This window comes from Suillus clintonianus (assembly GCF_016758775.1).
Source record: "Suillus clintonianus strain FC179 chromosome Unknown DEU56scaffold_220, whole genome shotgun sequence".
NCBI lineage: Eukaryota > Fungi > Basidiomycota > Agaricomycetes > Boletales > Suillaceae > Suillus > Suillus clintonianus.
Genome location: NW_024539444.1, coordinates 218 through 24283, shown reverse-complemented (window position 1 = coordinate 24283; position 24066 = coordinate 218). Strand labels below are relative to the sequence as shown.

The window sequence follows — 24066 nt, the reverse complement described above, 5'->3', positions numbered from 1 at the left end:
CCGTCACGGTGACTTCTGACTGGACGCCGGCAAGAAGCTCTGTAATGAGGGTGCGAATCTCTATGATTTCCTTGTAAACAATGTTTAACCTGTCATTGTGTCGATCAAGACACTCGAGGCATGATTGCAGCGTTGATCTTGTTGAATCTTGATCAGGGGTATGTCCTAACTGCGAAGACGACATCGACGGAGGGGTTATTGGTGTCAATCTGGACCGTAAATGCAAATTCACGGTAAGCTCGTGCGTTTATCTCGAGCCTACGAACGCAAAGTAACCTTACTTTGGCAAACACGTGCAGATTTTGATCGCTGAACCGGTTGTAATGAGAAGTCGTTCGAATCCTTATGAATACTTTCTAGCCTTTGTAGTGTGGCCGTCGAAGTGGAAGTGCTTCGCTTCACTTCGAAAGTGTGGGAGTTTGATTGACCGGAGCTTCGTTGTACATTATATATACAACTCACAAAGGCAGTCACAGGTTCGGGCTCCCCTGGCTTTGCCTAAACGTAGGTAAATCCGAATAATCAGAGGTTCTATCTAGAATCTCGGTGTGAGCCCACAGCAGGCCAACGTAACCCAAAATATACATGCAGAAGGGCATCGCACCAGTAAGTGAGCCCAACTTTTCTCAGAACGGAACTAAACATCGAGTGCCCCGTGGCATTCCGGTGATCAATTATTGGCACTTGGTATTCCGACCCGCCTCTGAGTCACACTCTTTGCAGTGCAAAATAAACATCTAGTTGCACAGGACCAGATAGTATAGCCCCTGCCAGCCAAGGAACCAATCATGTTTTCCATTTCAGTTGTTTCAGGCTTCTTACTATGCCACAAGCTTCACCAACAATCAGCCATGACGTCACAGTAACCGGAGCGCTTCTCCCATAAGTTTAGTCACTGAGCCAACTTGGCAGGCGGAAACCACGTCCAACGCCTGGCTCACAAGGTCTCATCTAACAACTTATACCATTTGCAAAACTCGTAAGCTATAATATTTTTTACCCAATGAGACATGCTACGCGAGCAGTTGCCCCTTATTTTCTGAGCCCATTTTCCAGCTTACGATGCTTTGTCGCTCGCCCCTGTTTTATCTTCCGTGCAGACATGCATTTTCGAATGGCAACTCGTAAACATTTTGACTGCGCACGGCGCAAAAGAGGTGTCGATATTTGGGATGGCCTGTGTCACAGCAGCGTCTCATACATTCCCAATGGCGGTCATCAATGGGAGATTCGGGAACTCGCGGGGTGTTCCGGGCCTTAAACTTCTCACTGATGAGTAACGCTGGGGCATTTTCTAACGTTAATTAATAGCACACAGCGGCAGCAACGTTGGATAACAGCTGATGCTAATTAGCGGTAGGCAACTTCCGCCGAAAATTTGCGTGAACGTTAACAAAGAGTACATTAAATGATTCTGGCTTCATGATGTACGGGTCATCATATAGATATACCGCTTTCTGCATAATTCATATAATCCAGCACTCATAACGAGCCATATACTATATGTCATCGAGTTGGAAGTGTTCATACTGTGGCGTTCACTACCGGGCGTGGATGTAGCTAGGCGAAGAAGCAGGAAATTGGCAGCTGCTGTTGAGTAATTTAAGTATACTAGTATGGTGTGTAGTACCAAACATGGTATACTGCCTACGACACTCTAATTCAACCCAAATAATGTTCGAGCAATATGACCTTGCGCTGGACGATACAACATGATTGACTCCTGCCTCTTGTCAGAGTGGCAATATATTTGATGTCATAGCCGGAACGTTGTGTACAGCCGCCAGATGCATACTAGTACCACCGTTGTCACCACCTATGGCAGTGTTCCCTCTCGGTGCCAATCGCACTTGCAGGCGTCCTTGTCGTAGTGATGCAATAAATTGCTGTGATTGCAACGGTAGTGGTGATGCATTTGTGCTGCAACTGTAGCGCCGCAAATACTGATGCATCACAGCAATATAGGGCGATGCATGCACGATTACTGATGCATCACCCATAACTGTGCATGCATCACCCTATATTGCACCCACTGGCATGATGCATTCATTCGATGCATCACTCCCAGTGAAAGTCGGACATGGCCATTTCCACGTAGAACTATGGAATTAGATTTTATAAATGTAAATTATCGTTACTTCGACGGAATTAGACTTAGCTTGATCATGTGATCAGTTGTGTTGATCGAATGCGTATGCACTGCGCAGTGTGCAGCCTGCCAGCGACGCAGCAGCGTAACATTATAACGTTCAACATCTGTTCAACAACGTCGCATCAGTGCACCTCAGTCTCACTGTAGAACTGATCAACTCACCTCACGGTGCTGGCTGCGCATCACAACTTTGTGTCCTCAGAGCTCTGCCCACCTTGCCATGTAACTCCCTTTGGTGTGCCGGGGGGCGAAAAGCATAACAAGGCGGAGCTGGCACACTGCACTTTTGTTACAAGAAGCAACCAAAATACTGGTAAGCCTTTGGGTACTTTTCGCGCGTGCTAGTACTAAGTTATATTTTGTCTAGCATATCCCATATCATCTTGCCAATGTCAGATGTGCATTGGTGCGTTTGCACGAAATACTGCCTCGGAATCCGAACACCGCTCAGGTCACTGCGAACTTGGCAAAATCATTTGAAGGAGGCCGGTGAAGACGAGAAGGCAGCCATATGGTGTGCAGGACTATCAGATGAATTTCGCAGTCTGAAACGGCCAACCGATTTGCAAGTTGGTGGTTCAAATATATCCACTAAACGAAGACGCATGGTATGTCCTTTATTGTTTAAAATTCAATAGGACAATGATTCTAATAGTATTTTGCAGAATGAAGATCCTCGAGGCGCTACTAGTACTCCTCGCGATGCCACTCCCCTTCGTGATGCCCCTCCTCCTCGCGATGCCACTCCCCTTCGTGATGCCCCTCCTCCTCGCGATGCCACTCCCCTTCGTGATGCCCCTCCTCCTGGCGATGACAATCCCCCTCCTCCTGGCGATGACAATCCCCCTCCTCCCGGCAATGACAATCCCCCTCCTCCTCGCGATGACAATCCCCCTCCTCCTGGCGATGACAATCCCCCTCCTCCTCGCGATGACAATCCCCCTCCTCCTGGCGATGACAATCCCCCTCCTCCCGATAATCCAAATCACCCCCCCCAGCAATTTGAAGAATGGCGAGATCCTTTCTCCGACCTTGATTTTGAGGAACTTGCTCGCAATGCTCGTCTCCCAGATCTACAACGTGATATGAAGTTTATTCTTGCTCTTCGGGAGGCATCGCTAGATGATGGGATTGGACTCACAGGGGATGCACTCGAACGTTTGTGAAACCCACCAAGACGTCAACCAGAGTTTGGTAGTGCTGACATCGAGTATGGTGTCTCCCTTTTTCTCGCCCTCGAGCACTCATCAGAAGATGCTTTTCATAAGACTCGCGCTGCTACTCTCGCGCGACATCCCGAGGATGATATACCAAGTCTACACCGGGTGAAAAAAATCATCAGCGACCTCTCGGGAGTGACATCTATTATCAAGGATATGTGCATCGACTCCTGCGTGGCCTTTGTCGGTCCGTACACTGAGCTTGACGAATGTCCGATGTGTCAGAAGCCACGATATGACCCCATTAAGCTTCGGCTGAGTGGAGGCCGAGTCAAGCAGCCTCAGCAGGTATTCCATACCTTCCCTATTGGCCCACAGCTTCAGGCTCTCTGGCAGCATCCTGATAGTGCTCGTCAGATGCACTACCGCCGTCGCCGCACGCAGGAGATAATTGAGCAGTTGGAACGTAATGATGGTCTTCCCATAGCCTACGACGACATCATCACTGGGTCGTCATACCTTGATGCTGTTCGTCATGGCCGCATCAAACCGGAGGACATGTTTCTTGTTATATCGGTTGATGGAGCTCAATTGTACGAGACCAAACAGTCAGACTGTTGGGTCTACATCTGGATCATTGTTGACATACCTCCCGATCGTCGCTACAAGAAGCAGCACGTTCTTCCTGGCACTGTAGTTCCTGGTCCGAACAAACCCAAATATATGCAATCATTTTTCTTTCCCGGGTTTCATCACCTCGCTTCAATTCAGAAAGCAGGGCTCGTTATTTGGGATGCGTGGCGTGATATCATCTTCATCTCGAACCCGTTTCTCATCCTCGCCTGTGCAGATGGACCAGGCCTGGTCTGCATAAGCAATCTCGTTGGCCACAATGGCAAAAATGGCTGTCGCATGCTTTGTGGCCTTGAGGGGCGTCGTAAACCTCGCGGCAATCATTATTATCCTGTCCTCTTGCAGCCTCGTAATTATGATGTTCGCGGATGCAACCATGGTGACCTACACCCAGCCGATACTTCTCAAGGAACCTCCGAGAACTACATTCAGAGGCTTCGTATTTTGATGGGATCCAGCAGGCAGTCGCAGTATGAGGCCAATAGGCTGAATACGGGTATTGTAGGACCGAGTATCCTCCTTGGTTTAGAGACGAGACACATTCTCGGTATCCCCGAGTGTTTCTCTACGGAGATAATGCACTTCTCTGGTGCCAATATGGCAGCATTGTTTACAGACCTATGGCGCGGCTTGATACTTTGCAGCCCAACAGACGATGATTCGACCTGGGACTGGGCTGTCCTTGTCGATGATACCTGGGACGCACATGGTCGAGCCGTCGCTGCTTGTCAGCCATACTTACCAGGCTCGTTCGACAACCCTCCTCGCAACCCCGCAGAGAAGATCAACACTCACTACAAAGCCCGTGAATTCATTACGTGGCTTTTTGGGCTCGCACCGGCACTGCTGCACGGTGTTCTCCCTCAAAAATACTGGCAGAATTTCTGCAAGTTCACACAAGCACTGTGAATTATGAGTCAATACAGCATCACCCCTGCCCAAGTCACCGAAGCTTTCACGCTGTTTGCGGAATGGGAACTCGAGTTCGAAAACTTGTACTATCAACGTAGAGCTGACCGTATTCACTTCATCCGGCCTTGTGCTCACCTATCAAATCATCTCGCATCTGAATGCCTTCGTGTCGGATCGCCTATTTGCTCTTCGCAATGGACAATGGAGAGGACGTTTGCAGATATCGAATTTGATCTTCGCCAACCCAAACTTCCCTATGCGTGTCTAACTCAAGTTTGCCTCATCCGGTGTCAAATAAATGCCATGAAAGCGATGTTCCCCCATCTCCAACCACCTTCTAATCTCCATCCACGGTATTCGTTTGATGTTGGAGATGGCTACATTTTACTGCGAGCACGACAGAAGCGGGCAAGGTATCCAGACACAGACATGGAGAAAAGACTCATATCTGAATTTCTGGGCCGCAATGCACCTAAAATGTATCGGTGGTCGCACCTTCGGCTCCCAAATGGACAAGTGGCCCGTTCAGCATGGAAGGAAGCACTGCGACCTCTAGAAAAAACGCGAATGTCGCGAAACGTCAAGGTACTTCATATATTTATTGCATGTTCTCAAATTAATTGATATTCTCAGCTCAAGATTGATGGAACAACTTGCTATGGGGAGGTCCAATATTTCACGCAGCTCGCCATTCGAAATGATGTTGAACCTGGTGATGACGAGGACCCTGAAGATTTTGTCCGCCAATTACAGGGTCCACAGGCAGCATGGCGATTCAGGACTGTCGCACTTGTTTCATTATATTCCGCACCTGACAAACAGCTTCTTGAATTGTCGCACCAGACAGTTTGGTCTTGCACGAATCAAGGTGAAGTTGGCCTTCGTGTTGTAGATGTCACCGATATCCAGGCCGTCGTCGCAGTTATACCTCATCGGCCTACTTTACCATCTGGAGTTACCGAGGACCGAGTCTTTGTTGTTGAAAAGACCGGGCTCGATGTATCATATACTGGAGTATTTGCTGAAGAGGACGATAACGATAATGAGCGAGAAGAATAGAAGTACCTGTTCCGAAATTTTCAATAGGCATTGGGGTATTTGATAAAAATGCTACACGAAGGACTTGGTACTGTAAATGAAAGCCACCGACTCGAGGACCCATAACGGGATATTCCAGTGGAGGCAGAATTCTAACCACCCTTGGACGATACTGATGCCCCTTTGCTTAATACCTCCACACAATTTTCGCTCATTCGGTTCTCAATTATTTTGCTATGTCTGTCATGTCTGATGAACACTACCAGCCTCAGGCTCAAGATTTCAGCCGCATGAATCAACTATACGACAATAACCACCAGCTCCCGGGCCATGCTAGTGCACAATCACCCTTTCTCGTACCTTCGCAGGGTCAGCTGAATCAAGGCTGGAATGGCCTTTTGCATCACGGTGGAAGCTTTCCAAACAATACAGTGAGATTGAATATGTTGTATTATGTTCAAAACAGCGCATATAATCACTCACAGCATACATTCGCACAAGTCCAAGATGAAAATATTCGTCTGCGATTTGTCAATGAACATTTGAATCGTCAAATTTTGACCCTTACTGCATCCCGAGATGCTTATCAGTTTGTTTTCTCCCGTTATCTTCAGCAGCTTAACAAACCCCAAGCTTAGAGCTGCATTTGAAACTTTATCGCACTCACTTTCACTATCAGACGACATTTCTTTGTATTCAGGCTCTGATACACTACTTCAACCACTCAAAATCCCCATCAAGACTGATGCTATTGATTGCAACCCTGTCACTGGTCTACGAAAGGAGGACTACCCTCTCGTCAATTTTTGGACTCACGAAGACTTCAAGAAATGGGACAGCGCTGCTGATGCACAAGGCGACCAGCGGGGATCATTACCCTTCCTCGAGCATACAAATGGGGACCCTGTCACAGCATCTGAGCAACGTGCCATCATGAAGACATTTCGCGCGGTCTGGTTTGGCCTCCGACAACGTGGAATAGCGCCGATCTCATGGGGTCGAGCAATCCCCGATGCTCGCAACGCTCTCTACAAAGAAGTGTCTCGCTTACACCCCGAATTAGCCCTTTGCGACAGGTACTGGAAGATTGAGCACATCGCTAGAGACCGCTACCCATCATGGGCATCCACTCATCTCAAGGAAGGAGATTCTTCGTCTACTGACCCTGAGGAGATGAAACCACGCGTAAAACCACAAAAGCGAAAGGCGAAGATGGTCGAGTCTGCCGATACATGTCAACACGATTCGAAACGTGCGAAAACAGCTGACACGAATTTAGAGGCTCGCGACTCAGAGCCACCCGAGATTTCTTCTTCAAATACCGAGTCTGCTGATCCACCTTCATCATCTCTTGTGGTGCCATTGTCGCCGAGCCCAAGGCCTCAGACAAACAATCCAGTAAGTTCAGTAGTTATCTGCATTCATGCGATCTGAACTACTTTATTCGCGACAGCCGAAAACCCTATTTGCTCCACTTCGAAACCCTTTGTAAGTGATTTTCTGCTCGATATACCTACTACATTGACGAACTTTGGCTTTCAGAAAAGATGCCATTATCCGCCTCAAGGAAAAGAAAAATGACGAGCCTTGTGATGCTTTGCCAACGCCCTCGATTGCTCCCGCCAATATGTTACCAACCGCAGCACCCATCGACACTACGCTACCAACGCTGTCTGCAGACGACGCAATCGCACCTCATGCAGATACTCTTAATGCAGACTCGCAAGGAAAGCCTGGCCCTACCAGCAAAAACTTCCGCCCTGCGACTACGAAGAACGGGAGGTGAGTCTCGCTAATACTAATATTCTCATTTTATGTTGCTAACGTAGCCCCACTACAGAAACCTTTGCGCACATCGCTGGCTCAAACAACTCGCACCCAATGGCTACTCTCGGGATTTCAAATTATACTGGGACTCGCTGGGAAAAGACCGTCAGGAGGTGTGTTTATCTTCGTTCTGCCATTTGCATTACTAACTCGTAGTGTTCTCCTTCAGAAATATGAAACAGACGCAAAAAAACTGGTGAGCGCTACCATGTTTTCCCAGTGTACTGATGTGTCTCCTTTCCAGATATCTGATGGCATTTGGACCGGCAGCACTGTCAAAGTGATCAGTAAGTTCTCCAGCAGTACATTGTTCTAGCACGGCGGCAGCATCAGGCAGAAGGGCCAGGTACGAGCGCGAGCGCGGGGGCGGGTATGAGCGTGAGCGCGGGGGCGGGCCCGGGTACGAGCGCAGGTGGTTTTTAGTGGCATGATTCGTATCATATGCTACATTGCAATGCATCGATTTCCGTATATTTGCGTCGAAGCCAGCAAGATATCAAAGGGACATGCAGTTATATTTAAATCTACGGAATTCTATTTAGTAGTCAATGCGTCGAAAAGCATACACCAGCGCCGATGCGCGTCGTTTTTGCAGCTACGGAAAGCGCAGATACTGACGCATGACTACGCGATTCGACGTGCCATAGCCACAGTAGATTTGCGTGGCTGCGCGTGGAAATGGCCATGTCCGACTTTCACTGGGCATCACTGCCCACCTCCCGATCATGCACCTGCAAGCTTAGTCAGTTTTAGGACTGATGCATCACGCACCTGCCCGCCTCCCGCCACCGCCGTTTCTGCACGGTTTCAATTAGTATAACCGCAGTTCGGCTACGGCGCGCTCCGGCTTGGCGTTCACCGGTTTGCCAGTGTTTGGGTTATCCTAGTGAGCTACATCAGTAAACTAGTATTTTCTTCACAGAAAACACGAGAATTGTGTTTTTCTCACAGCCAGCTACAGACTCCACAGTGCCGCCAGAGTCACAGCAACAAACAACCACAAAGTATATAGTGTCTCCAGTCACTCACAGTTCCACAGAACGTTGCCTTATATTAATATTCCTTAGTAGTACAGTGGCTCAAAAAAGTGTCCGGATGTTTGTGTGATTTTGAGTAATTGGATCATAGCAAGCCAGCACCTAAATATAGCATATTGGTATAGGGACATGTCTGAAAGCCCTATATCATGGCTCGAATCTGAGCTATGTAGCGTGGGAACAAACCATTATATGGGCAAGATATGGTAATTCTATTCTTATGACTCATTCGGACACTTTTTTGACTTTATATTAAAATCACAAAATGAGACCATTCATACATAATAATCTTAATGAAAGTGGTACCATAATAATAATATGGTATGATTTTAATATTATTTGAATATATAAACCCACATAAGATCATGAAATTTAACATACTCATCATGAAGCCCATCTCCTCTGCTCAAAAGGATAATATCCTTGTTCTCTCTACCTCTGGTTTATCTATCAGGAACATTGCTTCCAAAACTGGTCTTGGCAAGTCTACTATTGCTACAGTTATAAAACAGAACATACCAGATAAGGAAAATGTCAAAATGGGATGTCCTCCTAAGCTTACCCCACAGAACAAAAGAGCTGTTGTTCATCAAATTCTGTCTGGCAAGGCTTCAAATACTGTACAAGCCACCAAGTTCATCAATTCCATTATCTCTACTCCTGTCTCCACCCAAACAATCAGAAACACCCTCAAGGCAGCCAATCTCAAGGCTGTAACCAAGAAGAAAAAACCACTTCTCTCAGCAGCTCATAAGAAGAGAAGATTGGCCTTTGCTTTAAAGCACCAACATTGGACTGTGGAAGACTGGAAGAAGGTTATTTGGTCAGATGAAACAAAAATCAATAGAATGGGGTCAGATGGTCAGGAATATGTGTGGAAAAAGGCAGGAGAACCTCTAGGAGAAAGAGAAGTTAAGGGTACACTGAAGTTTGGAGGAGGAAGTATGATGGTATGGGGCTGCATGGGGTGGAATGGTGTTGGGATTCTCTGTGAGCTAGAGGGAAGGATGAATGCAGAGCAGTTCACCTCTATCCTAGAGGAGTGTTTACTCAAAAGCATGCAAGAGTCAGGAATTGATGAAGAAGATATTATCTTTCAACAAGATAATGACCCCAAGCATACCTCAAAGCTGGCCACAAAATAGTTTGAAGACCATGACATCAATGTTTTATTATGGCCAGCACAGTCCCCAGACCTCAATCCCATTGAACATCTCTGGGAATTACTCAAGAGACTACTTGCTGCCTATCAAGATCCTCCAAAGGGGCTATTTGAACTATGGGAGAGAGTTGCAGTAGAATGGGCAACAATTGCCAAGGAGGAGTGTCAGAAATTGATAGAAAGTATGCCTAGAAGGGTTTCAGCAGTAATTAAAGCCAAGGGAGGCAACACAAAGTACTAGAATCATACAATAAGATTGGTTTAACACAAAGTCAAAAAAGTGTCCGAATGAGTCATAAGCATAGAATTACCATATCTCGCCCATATAAGGGTTTGTTCCCACGCTACATAGCTCAGATTCGAGCCACGATGTAGGGCTTTCAGACATGTCCCTATACCAATATGTTATATTTAGGTGCTGGCTTGCTATGATCCAATTACTCAAAATCACACAAACATCCGGACACTTTTTTGAGCCACTGTAAGTAGTACCACGGGCGCGCTATCATAATGTACAACACTTTGTAGTTTTCGATGCAAAGACATGATGATTTTGAACTTAGTAGATTCACACCGCCGGATCTAAAAATAACAAGAATTGCATATCACATATGTACGCCGGGGTATTCATAACAGCATAGTAGTACGAAACATGAATCAATACAAGGAGAAACTCTACGAAGTACTGAGCGCTCGAATCAATCAAGCTGGGCAGTGAGGCACCGGCCCCCTGTGGTGTCTACTGTAATCACTGAATTTCCTGCAGGCTTCTCAGAACGTCATTGCATCATGTCATAGTATAATGAGCTTACCGGCTTGCAAACGACTCCTACAACTTGAAGTTCGAGTTGAAGAACTCGGAGGAATACATCAGGAAATCATCGAGTTCCTTAATTTACTTAAAAAAATTACCAAGGTGGCTAAGGAAAATAAGTAGAATTAAGTAGGTGGCTAAGGAGAATAAGTTGGTTTTTTTGTTTTATTTCGACAAAAGTAGAATTAATTAGGTGCAAGTTGGCTCAGGAAAATTAAGGAAACATTAGTCATATTACTTGTGTGCCTGAACTTTCTTGAACACACCACTTCGTAGTATTTTGCTTATAACTCATTAGGATCTTAACTAAAAAATGTCATGAGACTATGGAAAGACTACCCTTGACAAGGGCTATAACTTTGATTTTCATCGGAAATATTCCCACGGTCTACCCTAGTCATTCCTTATCATAGTCCTTGATCAAAATCCTAGTCCCTAATAACCAAAAACTCGAATTTTCATCAAGTCTTTCTTTACTATTGATATTCTGTTGGTATTCCTAGTCTTAATAAGCAAACTTATCAGTCACATTACTCGTGTGCCTGAACTTTCTTGAACACACCACTTCGTAGTATTTTGCTTATAACTCATTAGGATCTTAACCAAAAAATGTCATGAGACTATGGAAAGACTACCCTTGACAAGGGCTATAACTTTGATTTTCTTCGAAAAAATTCACAAGGTCCACCATAGTCACTCCTTATCAAAATGCTAATGGTAGACCTATCGTATTAGACGATAAAGTGTTGTATTTTATTCTAAGTCCAACAGATATGGTATATATATTGGTTGCTGCCTTCACATACACAAGGTCATTTAGTCTAGTGGTAAGTGATGCTCGAAATTGTGGGAACTAATCAGCTGATCTCAGCTGGTGAGTGCATGGTTGAGAGTTCAAACCGAGTCAGTGGCAGAAAATAAAGTGGTGACATTAAGTAATCATTTTTCTCAATCTCCTCACACTTTCCGACTGCCTTATCTCGTTAAACCGCCTTAAAATAAGGAGGTTTCGGGGAAAGCTCCTTGGTTTAAGGCGATGGATCTCCTTAGAATTATTTATTCTAAGGAGGTTTTAAGTGTGAATTAAGGTAAATAAGGACAAATAAGAAGCATATAAGGGATAAAAAGGAACTCGATGTTTTCCTGATGTAGTATGACTCCATCCGTGGTTCTTGAAGACAACTCTCATGCACCCCAGTCCAATGTCCGTATCATCCAGCCGCTTCTCTGCCTCTTCGGCTCGAAATCTGAGTAGGCTGGCCAACATTTCATTTTCCCTCATCATACAATCTGCCAGTGCTTTCTGTGCCTGATAAACATCGCGCTTCGCTCTTACAAGGTTCATGATAAGATTGGCTTCTGAGTTAGTTGGATCCTGTCTCGACTGTTGAAAAGTAAGGTGCTTAAAATTTAAGAAACTTCGATTGACCTCACCATGGAATTGACAGCATTTAAAACTTCATATAGGTCAAAAATTCCGGGCGCCGGCCCTTCGCAAAGATGTGGGTCGAGTATATTTTCATTTGTTGTACCTGATGCGCTAGCTGACAACGATCGCAGATTGATGTTCATGATAGAGTGTAAGAGAGTCGGTAGTGGAAAATGCCGACATCTCAGCAACGCAACTTGCCTCATGCCTCACTGTCCATCGTGCGGAAAACTCCTCAGGGACCATACGTCTGTTGCTCGTCATATGAGCCAGCCCCGGTCTGGCTGCAACACCTGGCTGGATGATCTTATCAGGCTCAATACCATCATCCCGCCCGCTAAAGATCATCCCATGGACTCATTAGACGACAATGAACCTATCCCTTCGCATGAACCAGGAGTCGGAGAGGAGGCGAATCCACACGCACGCAATTTTTACGGTGAAGAAGAGGATATTGTACTGGGAGAGCATGATGAAATACAGGACCAGGGCAAAGAAGCAGCGGTAGATTACTTTCCCGATCCACCACTTGCCTATCAGGATGGGTACACGTTCTTGGACCTGTTTGACGCTGATGAAAATAGCGTATATCGCAAGACCAACCTTTATTTTCCATTTAGCAGTCGGAGAGACTGGCAGGTTGCCGCATGGCTACTGCGTTCAGGGCTGAGCATGGGGAAGATTGATTCTTTCCTATCGCTCGACATGGTCAGTGCCCGAACTTCAAACTCACTGCTCTCCATTGACTGTAGGCCATTTTAGATCAAAGATTTGCCCTTCTCATTCCGCTCGGCCAAAGAACTGCGAGGTCGAGCGGAGATGCTGCCCAGCGGTCCACGTTGGATGTCCCAAATAATTCCTACGTCTCATCCTACAAAGTCACCCGTGGTTCTCTATTGGCGTGACCCTCTAGAGTGTATCGCGACCCTCTTCAACCACCCCTTGTTTCATAATCGTATGGACTTCACACCTCGCAAGGTGTATACCACGGCGGAGAAGCAGTGTCGTGTCTATACCGAATGGATGACGGGAAGTGGTGCTTGGAACATGCAGGTGCGTAAGACGTCGATTTTCAATGTCTCCGGCTCACGTATTCTTAAAGTCAGCAATACCAAGTGGCGCGACCCTCCTCGGTACTATCCTATCTTCCGACAAAACGAATATCACCGCATTGACAGGCGATCGTGTAGCTCATCCGCTTCTTATTAGCCTGGCCAATATACATATGAACACGCGACTTAAATCTTCTTCGAGCTCTTTCGTCCTCACCGCCCTACTACCGGTCCCGAAGTTCATTCATAAGAAGAAGCGGATGAAGGGTGTATTGGAGGATCGCCTCATACACCAGTGTTTAGACATAGTTCTAGACCCATTGAAGCAGGCTGCTCGAAAGGGCGTCATGTTATCTGACCCCGCTGGGAAGAGTCGTTACTGCTTCACTGCACTCGCAAGTTATATCGCTGACACTCCGGAAGCCATGATGCTGGCGACTGTTGGTGGAAAGACGTCACCAGTGACCATGGCGATGTACAAACAGTTCGGGGATGACTTCCAGCATGAACCCCGCATGAAATCAACGACTCTTGCACAGCTTGCCGTTGTCCACTCACGCGCTGATCCCCTTGACCTCGAGGCTTTCTTCCGTGAAGCGCAGAAGTTCCGTCTGAATGGTGTCGCAGAACCATTCTATCGGGACTGGATACTAGCAGAACCCTCCCATTTCTTCACACCAGAATCCCTACACCACCTTCATAAGCAGTTTTTCGACCACAATGCACAATGGCTCATCTGTGCTGTTGGAGAATCTGAGATCAATTTCCGATTTTCTATCTTACAGCCCATCGCTGGTTATCGGCACTTTCCTGGAGGCATCTCGAAGCTTAAACAAGTCACCGGTCGCTGCCAACGAGACATCCAGCGATATATCATTGCAGTATGCGCAGACGCAGCACCTCCCCATATCATCATCGCATTATGTGCTCTCATGCAGTTCCGTTATCTCGCTCAGTCGCCGCGCCTTGATGATGATGATCTTGAGCGTATCTCAAGCGCATTGCGGGAGTTCCATGCACACAAGGACGCGATTATTGACGCTGGGGTTCGCCGGGGGAAGGGCAATAAACCCATCATCCACTGGCATATACCCAAGCTGGAACTTATGCAGAGCGTTGTTTCCAGTATCCGCACCTCTGGCGTCACAGCACAGTGGTCCGCAGATATCACTGAACATGCTCATATCACCGAAGTCAAAGATCCCGCAAGGTCTAGCAATAACAGAGAGTACGATCCTCAGATATGTCGACACCTGGACCGCGCGGAAAAGTGTCGTCGGTTCGAGCTCGCCACGAGCCTTTTAGATCTTGAGCAGAGTCACAGCGCTGAGGTGCCAGAGGATGTAGACCCTGATGGTGATGACCCCAGCATCAATAATGACATTGACGCGCATGATGTTCCCCCCGAACTGTCTACATCACAGCAACCTCGCCCAGTCACGAACTATTTTGTCATGGCTAGGGCTCTCCAGTACAAGACAGAGGGTTCAGTGCCTGTTCCGTTGCGTTCATTTAGCTTTGCACGCACCGCCTTTCATCTTGGGTATCATCCGTCCATCAGGAATATCACCGTCGATGAAGCCGCCATCAAATTTGGCTTACCCGACCTGCGACCGGCCATTGCTGACTTCCTCCAGCGCGAGGCGACTCATGGATATCAGCATGTTCACGCGATAGGTGGCCCAAGGAGATCTGGACCTACGGCTGCCCTTCCTTTCAACACAATCCAAGTCTGGTTTAAAATATGCTTACAAGAGACAGACTTGCACGATGATCAGATCATCAAACCCGCACAGACACTCAATTGCGCTCCACCCAATGGCCTCTGGACCTTGGGTCGTTATGACACAGCTATTGTGGTGACAAACGCAGGTTATTCATGGCCTAGTAGCCGTCTCTCAGGTGAGTTTTCTGTCTTGTGCAGCAACACTTGTCCTTACCTTCGCTACTTGCCCTGCAGGTCACACTGTCGCTCAGATCAGGCTTATCATGCGGCCTATTGGTAAGAGTGGCACGCAATGGCCATGGAAAGATCAATTTCTCACCTATGTTCAACGTTTCGACTTACTGAGTGATCGTGATCCCATTACGCAACTGCACCTGCTCAAGCGAGCAAAACGTTCGAATGGAAATCGGATGGGGGATGTCATACCCGTCTCTCAACTGCGGGCGCCTGTCAATCTGATCCCTCGGTTTGGAGCCGCTGCAGATAAGCGCCTCACTGCATATAATAGCATGGAACATGCCGCGGAGTTTTGGTTGAACGAGTTTTGGGAAAAAAGTAAATTCTTCGCCCTTTCAGCATAGTATCTAGTTCGAGATAAGACCATTTTGCGACCATCCTGTATAGTATTGTAGTGCCTGCCAATGTTTCGAGACGTACCTGTTTGTCCGTCCTGCGCACCATGCCACTCCGTCGTCACCATCGAACAATTGACCTTGGGAAGAAGCTGTCATCCTTCATGACAGCTCCCCCAATACACAACACCCAAACGATGGATAAACTCACAAATTCTGAACTTAACCGCTTGATCCTTGAGGAACGTCAACCTACCAACATAAACGAACTCGGTCACCTCTTGACGTATATCTTCCAATCCTTCACTACTGAAATTCCTGCAGCAGAAGAACTTGTAATTCCTTTGAGCAGGGTTCCGCAAGCTGCAAGGGTCGAGGATCTTGATACTTTTGTTGTTGATGGGACTCCCATGATCAACCTGTATGATACTAAAAAGCGCCGGTGGAATTGGATGCTTCCATCATCGTATGAACACAAAAAAAAGGAGCAGGAAGAAGCTGAGAGCAGCAAGGGAGAGTGGGTCTTGGTTGATGAAGCTACAAACACGAAATCAGCCCATACCCCACCCGCCAGTAACCTTACCGAAAGCGACCTCTCCGAGTCCATGTCGGCTGATGGGGGAAGTCATCACAAGCCATCCAGCGACTCATCAGACCCATCCAACGATGGGAATGAACCGATAGTCGTTGAGGAGGACCTGGATCAATCATCAGCGACAGAGTATATCTTCGGGTCCTTTTTCAACGTCGTCTCTGCTGCGCTACTCACAAAAAAACCTGGGCTTGCGAAAAAACACAATTTGTCGCGCAAATGGAGTGCAGCGAACTCATCGCGCCCAGTACCTGGCGATGCGATCAAGCGTAAACCAGATCTGGCCTTATTGGACGATCTGGAGGCCCGATGGGACACCATCAAGGCAGTATGTGAGCTGACCACCAGCCCGTACACACCTGCTGGTACCCTTGCAAGGACTCTCGACACTAAAGCTTACCTGCTTCTGAAACACCAGCCCTGGAGAAGGTTCGCTCTGATGATCTCGTTGTGCGCTGGTTATCGCGAACTTCGTGTCCACTTATACGACCACTCAGGCGGCAGTCGTAAGCGCTTGCACTCACATCGATCGACAACCTGACAAGTACTTACAAATCTTATCGAGCATCGTCTTTGGTGATCTCGAGTGTATCGGGTATGACCCCTCAATAAACATCTTCAAGCACACGCTTGATCAAACGCTGAAGTCGCGCTCGAGTTGGCTCCCCCTCCATATCCAGAACAAGTTGAAATCCTCGCAAGCCGAGGACGCGACTGCATTGCCCGAGAACCAGGGTGAAGGTGAAGGCTGAGAGTGAGGGCGAGGGCGAGAGCGAGAGCGAGAGCGAGGGCGAGGATGATATCGAGGGCGAGGGTGAGGGTGAGGGTGAGGGTGAGGGCGAGGGCGAGGGTGAGGGTGAGAGCGAAAGCGAGAGTGAGGGCGAGGGCAGGGCTGAGAACGTGAGCAAGGGCGAGAGTGAGGAGAGTGAGGGCACGTCCTCTCACATTAATACCATGGACACGAAGCGCACCGCTAAAAAGAAAGATAACGACGACTTCCCACTGGAGTTCCCTATCGAAGTACCCGAAGACCCTCTCCGCGCACCCCTTCCAGAACCTATCGGCAAGATTCGCGTCGGTGACCATCACTACGATATGCTCGAAATCATCTTCTCCAGCCAGGGTCTTGTTGGTCAGTGGTACCGTTTGTTACCTAGCCAGGAAAGACAACGAGGAATTCATCATAAAGGACCACTGGGTCCTGGGGGGAGAGAAGGAGGCCATGAACGAAGTCAACATGATGAGGAAGATGAATGGAGTCCGAGGGGTTCCTAAGCTCGTCGAGCATTGGATCGTCGAGTCCAGGAACAAAATCGACCAAACTGCAAACTACCGGTACAAAGTTCTGCGCAGCCTTAAGAACACATTTCGAACTCACGTTCGCCTCGTCTTGAAGCCGCGCGCGAGACCTTTGCATCAATTTCGCACGAGGCTAGAGTTGCTTAGTTCAATACGCGATATCGTGAAGAGTAAGTACGATATAAATATGTATCACAGATTTTACTTACCTATTGTTTAGTTCAGAAGGATGCAGTGGAAGAGCGCAATATTCTCCACCGCGACTGTAGTCTGAACAATGCGATGATCGAGGACGACGGGAAAGACACACACGGGATGCTGATAGACTGGGAGTTCGCCGTGAGTATTTTGAAGAAGGGGAACTATGCTGTCGGGGGCACGGTTAGTGTTTTGATTTTACTAAAGAATATCAATTTTTAACAAAGAATGTCTAGGGCACATTACCGTTCATGTCTCGAGCGCTTCTCTTGCAGCTCCACCTCTGTGATCCAGATGGAGCGGATGAACGCAAAAGGCCTCTGATTCGAAACCGAACCCTGCCCCCCTGATCAAGCATACCTACCACGATGACCTTGAGTCGATGTTCTACATCTTCATCTGGATCTGTATCGAATTCAGAGGTCCGCTTGGCATGAAACATATTCTCAAGCAAGGTCCCGACTGGATACCGGGCCAATGGTCCGCGGACAAGTTCAAATTGTGCTGTGATGCCAAAACAACATTCTTCTGGCACACGGAGCACTACGTCAAGGAACTTACCGAGCAGTTCCATCCATACTTCAAAAAACTCCTCCCTGTCGCGCTGGAATGGTATCATCTGATGAGAGAACCGAGTAGGGTAACTTTCAACGACATAATCGGGATGTTGGAGAGACATATCACGATTCTTCCGATCGATGAGCCATCGCCTGAGCTCCTCGTCTCACAGTGGTTACTCAAAGGGCTTAATGCAGAAGGCTCTGGGAGCGGTGGCGAAGAAGGGGAGTCACAATCACCCATACGCGAGACTGCAGTGCCCCGGACACGCCTTAACAACAAGCGACTCGGAGTCACTGATTACCGATGGACAATGGAAATGGCACCCAAGGCAAAAAGGAGTAAGACTGGATAGGGGGTGTTTAGCGAAACATACTTTAGCTTGATTTTTACCGCAAATGTTTAGGTAAACTTTCGATGATTAATGCATGTATTCTGTTCGAGTCATGTGACATGATAAATATATCCAACCTTCCTCAACGACGTAACGTAGCATCATTACCCTCAACATTTGACTTGCAAGTTTTCTACTACGTTATATATGCGGCCTACGGATAACAGTCGACTCGTAAAATTCCCAGCCTTTTACACAATGGCTGCGGCCGCGGTAGAGTCATATTTTCGAAATCATTTTTGTGATCATCATTCTCATTCCGCCGCCAGCAGACTACTACAAAAAGCCGGGATAATCTGGTTCAATCAGTGCTACTTATTATTGCTCCACAGTATATTCCTCCCGTCCACGGCCCCAGTCATGCCTACCCAACGTCAAAATCCTACCCGCAGTAGCCCCAAGAAGAAGAGATCAAAGCGCAAAGCTACGGACTCTGATGGGCAAGAGATTTCAACAAAGAAATCACGGGCTGGGGCCGAGTCACTCTCCATGTCGCAGCAGCCGACTCTAGATGAAGATAGCTCCTTGCTCCCTCGGCGTTCTGGACGTTCAGGTGCAGGAATGGGAGGTAGGGCTGATCAACTCGAGAGAATTGGTGCCCTCTTGGGTGCCCCAGCACGGACCAACCAACCCAAGGGCTCCACCTCCCTCGACTCGAATGTTCCAGTCAACCCTCTCGCTCCAGAACCACTTCGTAAGGGCCGTGGAAGTCGTGCGAAGGTAAGTATATTATTCTACCTGTAGTTACAGATGGCAATACTGAATACATTTAGAAACCCCCTCCGCCGTATAGTGCCTCCGATACGGTGGATCCTCCTGCTGCGACTCCTACTAAACCTCGGGGGAAGAAAGCCAAGGTGACAAAGAATGCTCTTATCCCTCCCTCGAGCTTGGAGACAGCAGATGACCGACCCAGTTTCCATCAATGCGAAGCTGGCACAAGGTTTGGATTTTCTCAATCCATTGTACCCCCTGGCACAGAACCTGACTTGCAAGTGCTCAACAACCCGTATGTGGCCGCAGCCAGGGCAAACGTCGCCACGACATGTCTTCCTGCCCCCATCACCCCCGCAAACCAAATTTCTGTGCCTCCACTACCTTCAAGGACTGCGATCAAATACCTTCCTGCTGCCATCACCGTATCTGCAAAGCAAGATTTCGCGCCACCGGTACCTTCAAGGTCCACATCAGCTGCGCGTCCATCTGACACTCTTTTCTATCAAAACTTGGACCCAGCCCTTCACTCAGTTGGCGATGGACATTTAGGACAGTCTGATGGATCAGATGCATCCAGTAAGGGCAGTGATAGCGGTACTACTGATGACGAAGAGGAAGTTGATGAGGAAGTTGGTTGGGGAGCATCGCAGGGGTACCATACCGCGCATCCTGGTGAGTCGCTGGTTTTTCCGTCGTCATGAGCGCTAAATGAGGGACAGGTTTCTCGAAGGAAGTGCCACCGCCTCGACCCGAGGTCACCACTGCTCTTCCGACGGACTTCGAGTTCCAATATTCCCGCGACGAAGAAGATCATACAGCAGAGAGATCTTTGGCAGTGGAAAGCGGCCCCAGCGATGATGACACGATCCAGGTATATTTCAATTATTTTTCTGAAGCCCGCTAATTTCTTTTTTTCTGCAGCTGGCGGCCACTGAACCCAAGCCAGATGATGTCTTAGTCAATCACCACAAGAAAAACGGACGTCCCCGTCTTCCTAATCCTGAGTTGCTTGATCTCCTCCGATCCTCCGACACAAAAGACATTGAAGCGAAGTCCACCGAATCGAAAATCCCAGCTACGACGGTCAAATCTTCAAGATCCAAGGAATCACCTGAAGGACCCAAGCCCACTCAACTTGGCTGGTACCCGCCACGCTGGAAGACCTTCCTTGAGGATGCCAAAGGGGACTGCCGTGCCCAGCACGCAATCGAGAACGCGTTCCCGACCTTGGCTGATGATCTGCCCATTTCCGTCACCGAGGCTCTCACATCATCTCTCGTAGAATGGCTTGAAGGCGGTAAGCAGGTTGAAGCAGGTATGTCCTTTTCTTCCTCGTGATGTTTTACTCATGAAATCTACTAGGTCTGTGGCCCGATCACAAGCCCGACATGGCAAAACTGGTATGTGCGTCGATTGCCGCATGTCTAGATACTGATGTTTTGTTATCCTAGCTATTCGAAGACTTGTCAACATGGCGTTCCGACCTGAAAAAACTAGCAGTCACCATAGCGCCCAGCATGTATAACCTCATCCCCCCACCTGAAGTCGCTGCGCCAGATCGTGCCGCATGGGTACAGAACGCCGCTACGGTGCTTTTGGAGGACTCACTCTTTCTTCGCAATGGTATGGATGACCTGGGAAAAACTAACAATGCTGCTCACCCTACCCTCCGAGAGGCCGCCATCAGCTTCCTATACACCGGATCTTATCGTGTCGCTCACAGGAGGCCGGAGATTTTCAAGAAGGCGATACCATTGAATAGCCTGGCTTTGATTTGCACCGCGGTATTTTTTTATTCGTCTATATTATATGCTACTCATTCAAACTGATTTTTGTAGTATCATTGCGTCCTGGATGGCCTTTCCAAGAACGGCAATGGCAAACTCTTCCCGAAATTCTCCGCCAAAGAATATGGCTCTATTTACAACTCGATAATTGTTCTACTCGACGAGGTCAACAGAGACCCATACCACGGACCCAAATTGAGGCGGCAACTTCGCCACTGGGCTGCAGAAGGATGGTAAGTTTTTTTTAACGAAGTCTCGGACACTGACACTCATTGAACTCATACAGGGCGGAGTCTTGCAAGCTCGACGGGAGGGACACGACAAAGCATAATCATCTGCGAGTCGTTCTGGATTAGGTTTGGGTGTTTTGCGTTCATGATCTCAATTTTCCACGTCTATGCTGTCTACTACCGCTTACCTACATTTGTATTCGATTCCGCGTATCTGTGAAATGCATCTATTTTGGTCGTTCTCCATATTTTTAGATTCGAGGATCGTGCAGCGACGAAGATGCGGTGTGCAGTAGTAGTACTCTAGACAGTAGCCTACAGTAGCAGTACTCTAGACAGTAGTATACAGTAAAATTTTCTGGCAAACTGTGTACAGAAAAGAAGCTCTGGGGTGTCTGTGAGTGTCTGTACAGGGATTGACAGGGAAGGGTGTTACTGTGGTGAGCTGGCTAGAAGGGACCAAGCTGTCCATCTGTCGTGCTGTACAGCTCTGTACAGCTCTGTACAGACTGTTCTGATTTACTGATGTAGGCCACTTATGTATAGTTTGGTTCGGTTCATTAGCTGCACAGAGTGCCACGAACCAACTGTAAGCCAAAATTCATGAACAGCGGCTCGAGCTGGCTTGAGGCCAGCTTAAGGCGGCTCAAGCTGATGGAATCACATCTTATTTTTAAGTCTTGTTCCCGGTTGGATTCCCTGTTGGATTTTTGTACTCCTCAAGGCTCAAGTTATCACGTACCATGAATCATAAGGTCCCGATACGAGTCGACGGTAGATTCAGACTCGGAGAAGTTGTAGGATCTGGTTCATACGGTACGTCGTTCACAACCTGATTACATTTACAACTGCAAAACTCAACATGAACCCTGGGTCTGCTTAGCTGTTGTATACCACGCACGAAACATCATCAAAGATGACGCAGTTGCAATAAAACTCGAACCCATCGCCAGCCACTCGTCTTCTGTACAGCGCGAATACACCATTTTGAAACGACTCGAGGGTGGAGTTGGGATACCCCGCGCCCTCTGGTTTGGTAGAGAATCAACATATCACGCTTTGGTCCTTGACCTCCTTGGGCCCTCACTTCACGATATTTTCCTCGCACACAATCAAAAATTCAGCCTTCACGCTGTCGTGAATTTGGGGGACCAGCTGGTCAGTTGATTTGTGCTGGGTTGTTGCAAGTAGGCTAACCTGTTTCCCAGCTCTCACGTCTTGAGTACATCCGCTCACACAATTACGTTCACGGTGATATCAAACCGCAGAATGTCTTGGTGGGTCTTGGCCACTTGAGGCACACTGCATTCATTATCGATTTCGGTATCGCGAAGGAATACTGGAACACCACAACCAGAGTCCACATCCCATTTCGTCAGAATCAACGTCTCACTGGCACTCCTGCGTTCGCTTCGATCAACAACCACTTAGGAGTTGACCCAGGTCGTCGTGACGATCTCGAGTCGCTTACATACATGTTGATTTATTTGTTGCGCGGCTCCCTTCCATGGTTGACTAGTGACGAGAAGCTCTCCAGCTCTTCTATTCTCGAGCGCAAGGTCAACACCACTATTGAAGACTTATGCGATGGCATTCCTGTCGAGTTCGCAAGTATTCTCATCTACACGCGCTCTCTTGCATTCTCAGAGGACCCTGACTATGGGCATCTTCGTTCGTTGCTTCACGGTCTTCAAGCCACATTGTCCCCACCAGCTATGGGCTCGCTGGATTTCAGCCAACCTGATCATCACAATGATCACATGATACATCCCCCTCCAATCTCCAATGAATACTGGATGGCTGAGGCAGTGCCCCCATGTCCGCCGGATGCAACACCGCTTCGCAGATCGACTCGTGTGTGAGTAATCTATTTCATTTTTCCCCTTGCGATCTGAAGCTCAAGTGATTTCCAAGTTTACACCCACGTAATAGCTCTCCGATGCACCCAACTACTTCAGCTCCACGCCGGAAAAAAACAGTCGTTGCCAGATCACGCTGTTGATTGTGTATCTCTTATCTGTACATAATATGTATATATGATACGATACGGTGTACGAGCCTATAGGCTACTAGCCTACAATGTTTCTGGTCAGACGTGGCCAAATACATGTCAATTAATCATCAATCAATCGCATCGTGGCTCCCACGCAGCTACAAGTGAGCTTCTATCTTTTTCACACTTGCCTGTCTCCTTGCTCATCCTCCTTGCAACTTACCAGTGTCATTTTTCTGCAGATCGGTTGGCCTGCGACAGGAGCGAGCTTATCCTGGATACTTATCCCTGAAGCCTGAGTCCCGACATCTACCAGACTCACCTAATCGAATGCAATCAGCACAATCACCAGCCCAGCCTACTAGATGACGCATGGGGGATTTTTAACACATGCCCTGCTTCCCTTTCGCTGTATCGTTATCTAGGTTTAATACTCAAATGATCAGGTCATCGACCCCGGGAATGAAGGTAAGCTTTATGGTGTTTTTAAAAACTACTGATCGTACGCCCTACTGTATGGTGCATGGGGAACCCTTCGCAAACACGCCATGTCCCTTTTGCTGGATGGTGTTGCTGTATGCGATCTGGTTTCTGAACTCAATTGATCAGTCAATTGACTCCGAGGATGCAGGTAAGGTTTACTTCAGGTGATATACCCAACTGATTGCGAGATTAGTGTTTATCAGAACGCCCATGAAGTTTATGGTACCCCTCTCGTCAGGTGAGCTCTATGGGTGGCGGGTGATATACCCAACTGATTGCGAGATTTAGTGTTTATCAGAAC

The 24066-nt window shown here is 47.8% G+C and overlaps 8 protein-coding genes across 8 annotated transcripts; all 8 read left to right on the top strand.

Moving 5' to 3' along the window:
• Positions 1-2541: 2541 nt before the first annotated feature.
• Positions 2542-3318, top strand: DEU56DRAFT_762419 (uncharacterized protein; the record flags this gene model as incomplete). Its single annotated transcript, XM_041350690.1, has 4 exons — positions 2542-2558; positions 2604-2666; positions 2697-2760; positions 2818-3318. 4 exons carry the CDS (start codon positions 2542-2544, stop codon positions 3316-3318), a joined length of 645 nt encoding a protein of 214 aa, XP_041200730.1.
• A 51-nt stretch (positions 3319-3369) lies between these two features.
• On the top strand, positions 3370-3774 carry DEU56DRAFT_688686 (uncharacterized protein; the record flags this gene model as incomplete). Its single annotated transcript, XM_041347070.1, has 1 exon — positions 3370-3774. A coding segment is annotated over one exon (405 nt), but the record flags the coding sequence as incomplete, so codon positions are not given.
• Positions 3775-5334: 1560 nt separating this feature from the next.
• On the top strand, positions 5335-5916 carry DEU56DRAFT_749953 (uncharacterized protein; the record flags this gene model as incomplete). Its single annotated transcript, XM_041349489.1, has 3 exons — positions 5335-5442; positions 5491-5559; positions 5611-5916. The coding sequence occupies 3 exons, from the start codon at positions 5335-5337 to the stop codon at positions 5914-5916; spliced, it is 483 nt and encodes a 160-aa protein (XP_041200728.1).
• Positions 5917-6140: 224 nt separating this feature from the next.
• On the top strand, positions 6141-8181 carry DEU56DRAFT_985454 (uncharacterized protein; the record flags this gene model as incomplete). The annotated part of the gene is made up of 7 exons (XM_041360074.1): positions 6141-6264; positions 6575-7293; positions 7349-7383; positions 7438-7677; positions 7736-7835; positions 7892-7918; positions 7967-8181. 7 exons carry the CDS (start codon positions 6141-6143, stop codon positions 8036-8038), a joined length of 1317 nt encoding a protein of 438 aa, XP_041200727.1. The 3' UTR covers positions 8039-8181.
• A 4187-nt stretch (positions 8182-12368) lies between these two features.
• On the top strand, positions 12369-15523 carry DEU56DRAFT_749957 (uncharacterized protein; the record flags this gene model as incomplete). The annotated part of the gene is made up of 5 exons (XM_041349490.1): positions 12369-12872; positions 12927-13217; positions 13267-13560; positions 13702-15118; positions 15177-15523. 5 exons carry the CDS (start codon positions 12369-12371, stop codon positions 15521-15523), a joined length of 2853 nt encoding a protein of 950 aa, XP_041200726.1.
• Positions 15524-17289: 1766 nt separating this feature from the next.
• Positions 17290-17738, top strand: DEU56DRAFT_691013 (uncharacterized protein; the record flags this gene model as incomplete). The annotated part of the gene is made up of 2 exons (XM_041347130.1): positions 17290-17575; positions 17626-17738. Coding segments are annotated over 2 exons (399 nt in total), but the record flags the coding sequence as incomplete, so codon positions are not given.
• A 1177-nt stretch (positions 17739-18915) lies between these two features.
• Positions 18916-21415, top strand: DEU56DRAFT_920304 (uncharacterized protein; the record flags this gene model as incomplete). Its single annotated transcript, XM_041358423.1, has 8 exons — positions 18916-19275; positions 19329-19944; positions 19992-20143; positions 20194-20587; positions 20635-20672; positions 20724-21056; positions 21111-21292; positions 21346-21415. The coding sequence occupies 8 exons, from the start codon at positions 18916-18918 to the stop codon at positions 21413-21415; spliced, it is 2145 nt and encodes a 714-aa protein (XP_041200724.1).
• A 570-nt stretch (positions 21416-21985) lies between these two features.
• DEU56DRAFT_939568 (kinase-like protein) lies at positions 21986-23151 on the top strand (the record flags this gene model as incomplete). Its single annotated transcript, XM_041358870.1, has 4 exons — positions 21986-22105; positions 22173-22447; positions 22498-22975; positions 23003-23151. The coding sequence occupies exons 1-4, from the start codon at positions 22033-22035 to the stop codon at positions 23149-23151; spliced, it is 975 nt and encodes a 324-aa protein (XP_041200723.1). The 5' UTR covers positions 21986-22032.
• Positions 23152-24066: the final 915 nt, after the last annotated feature.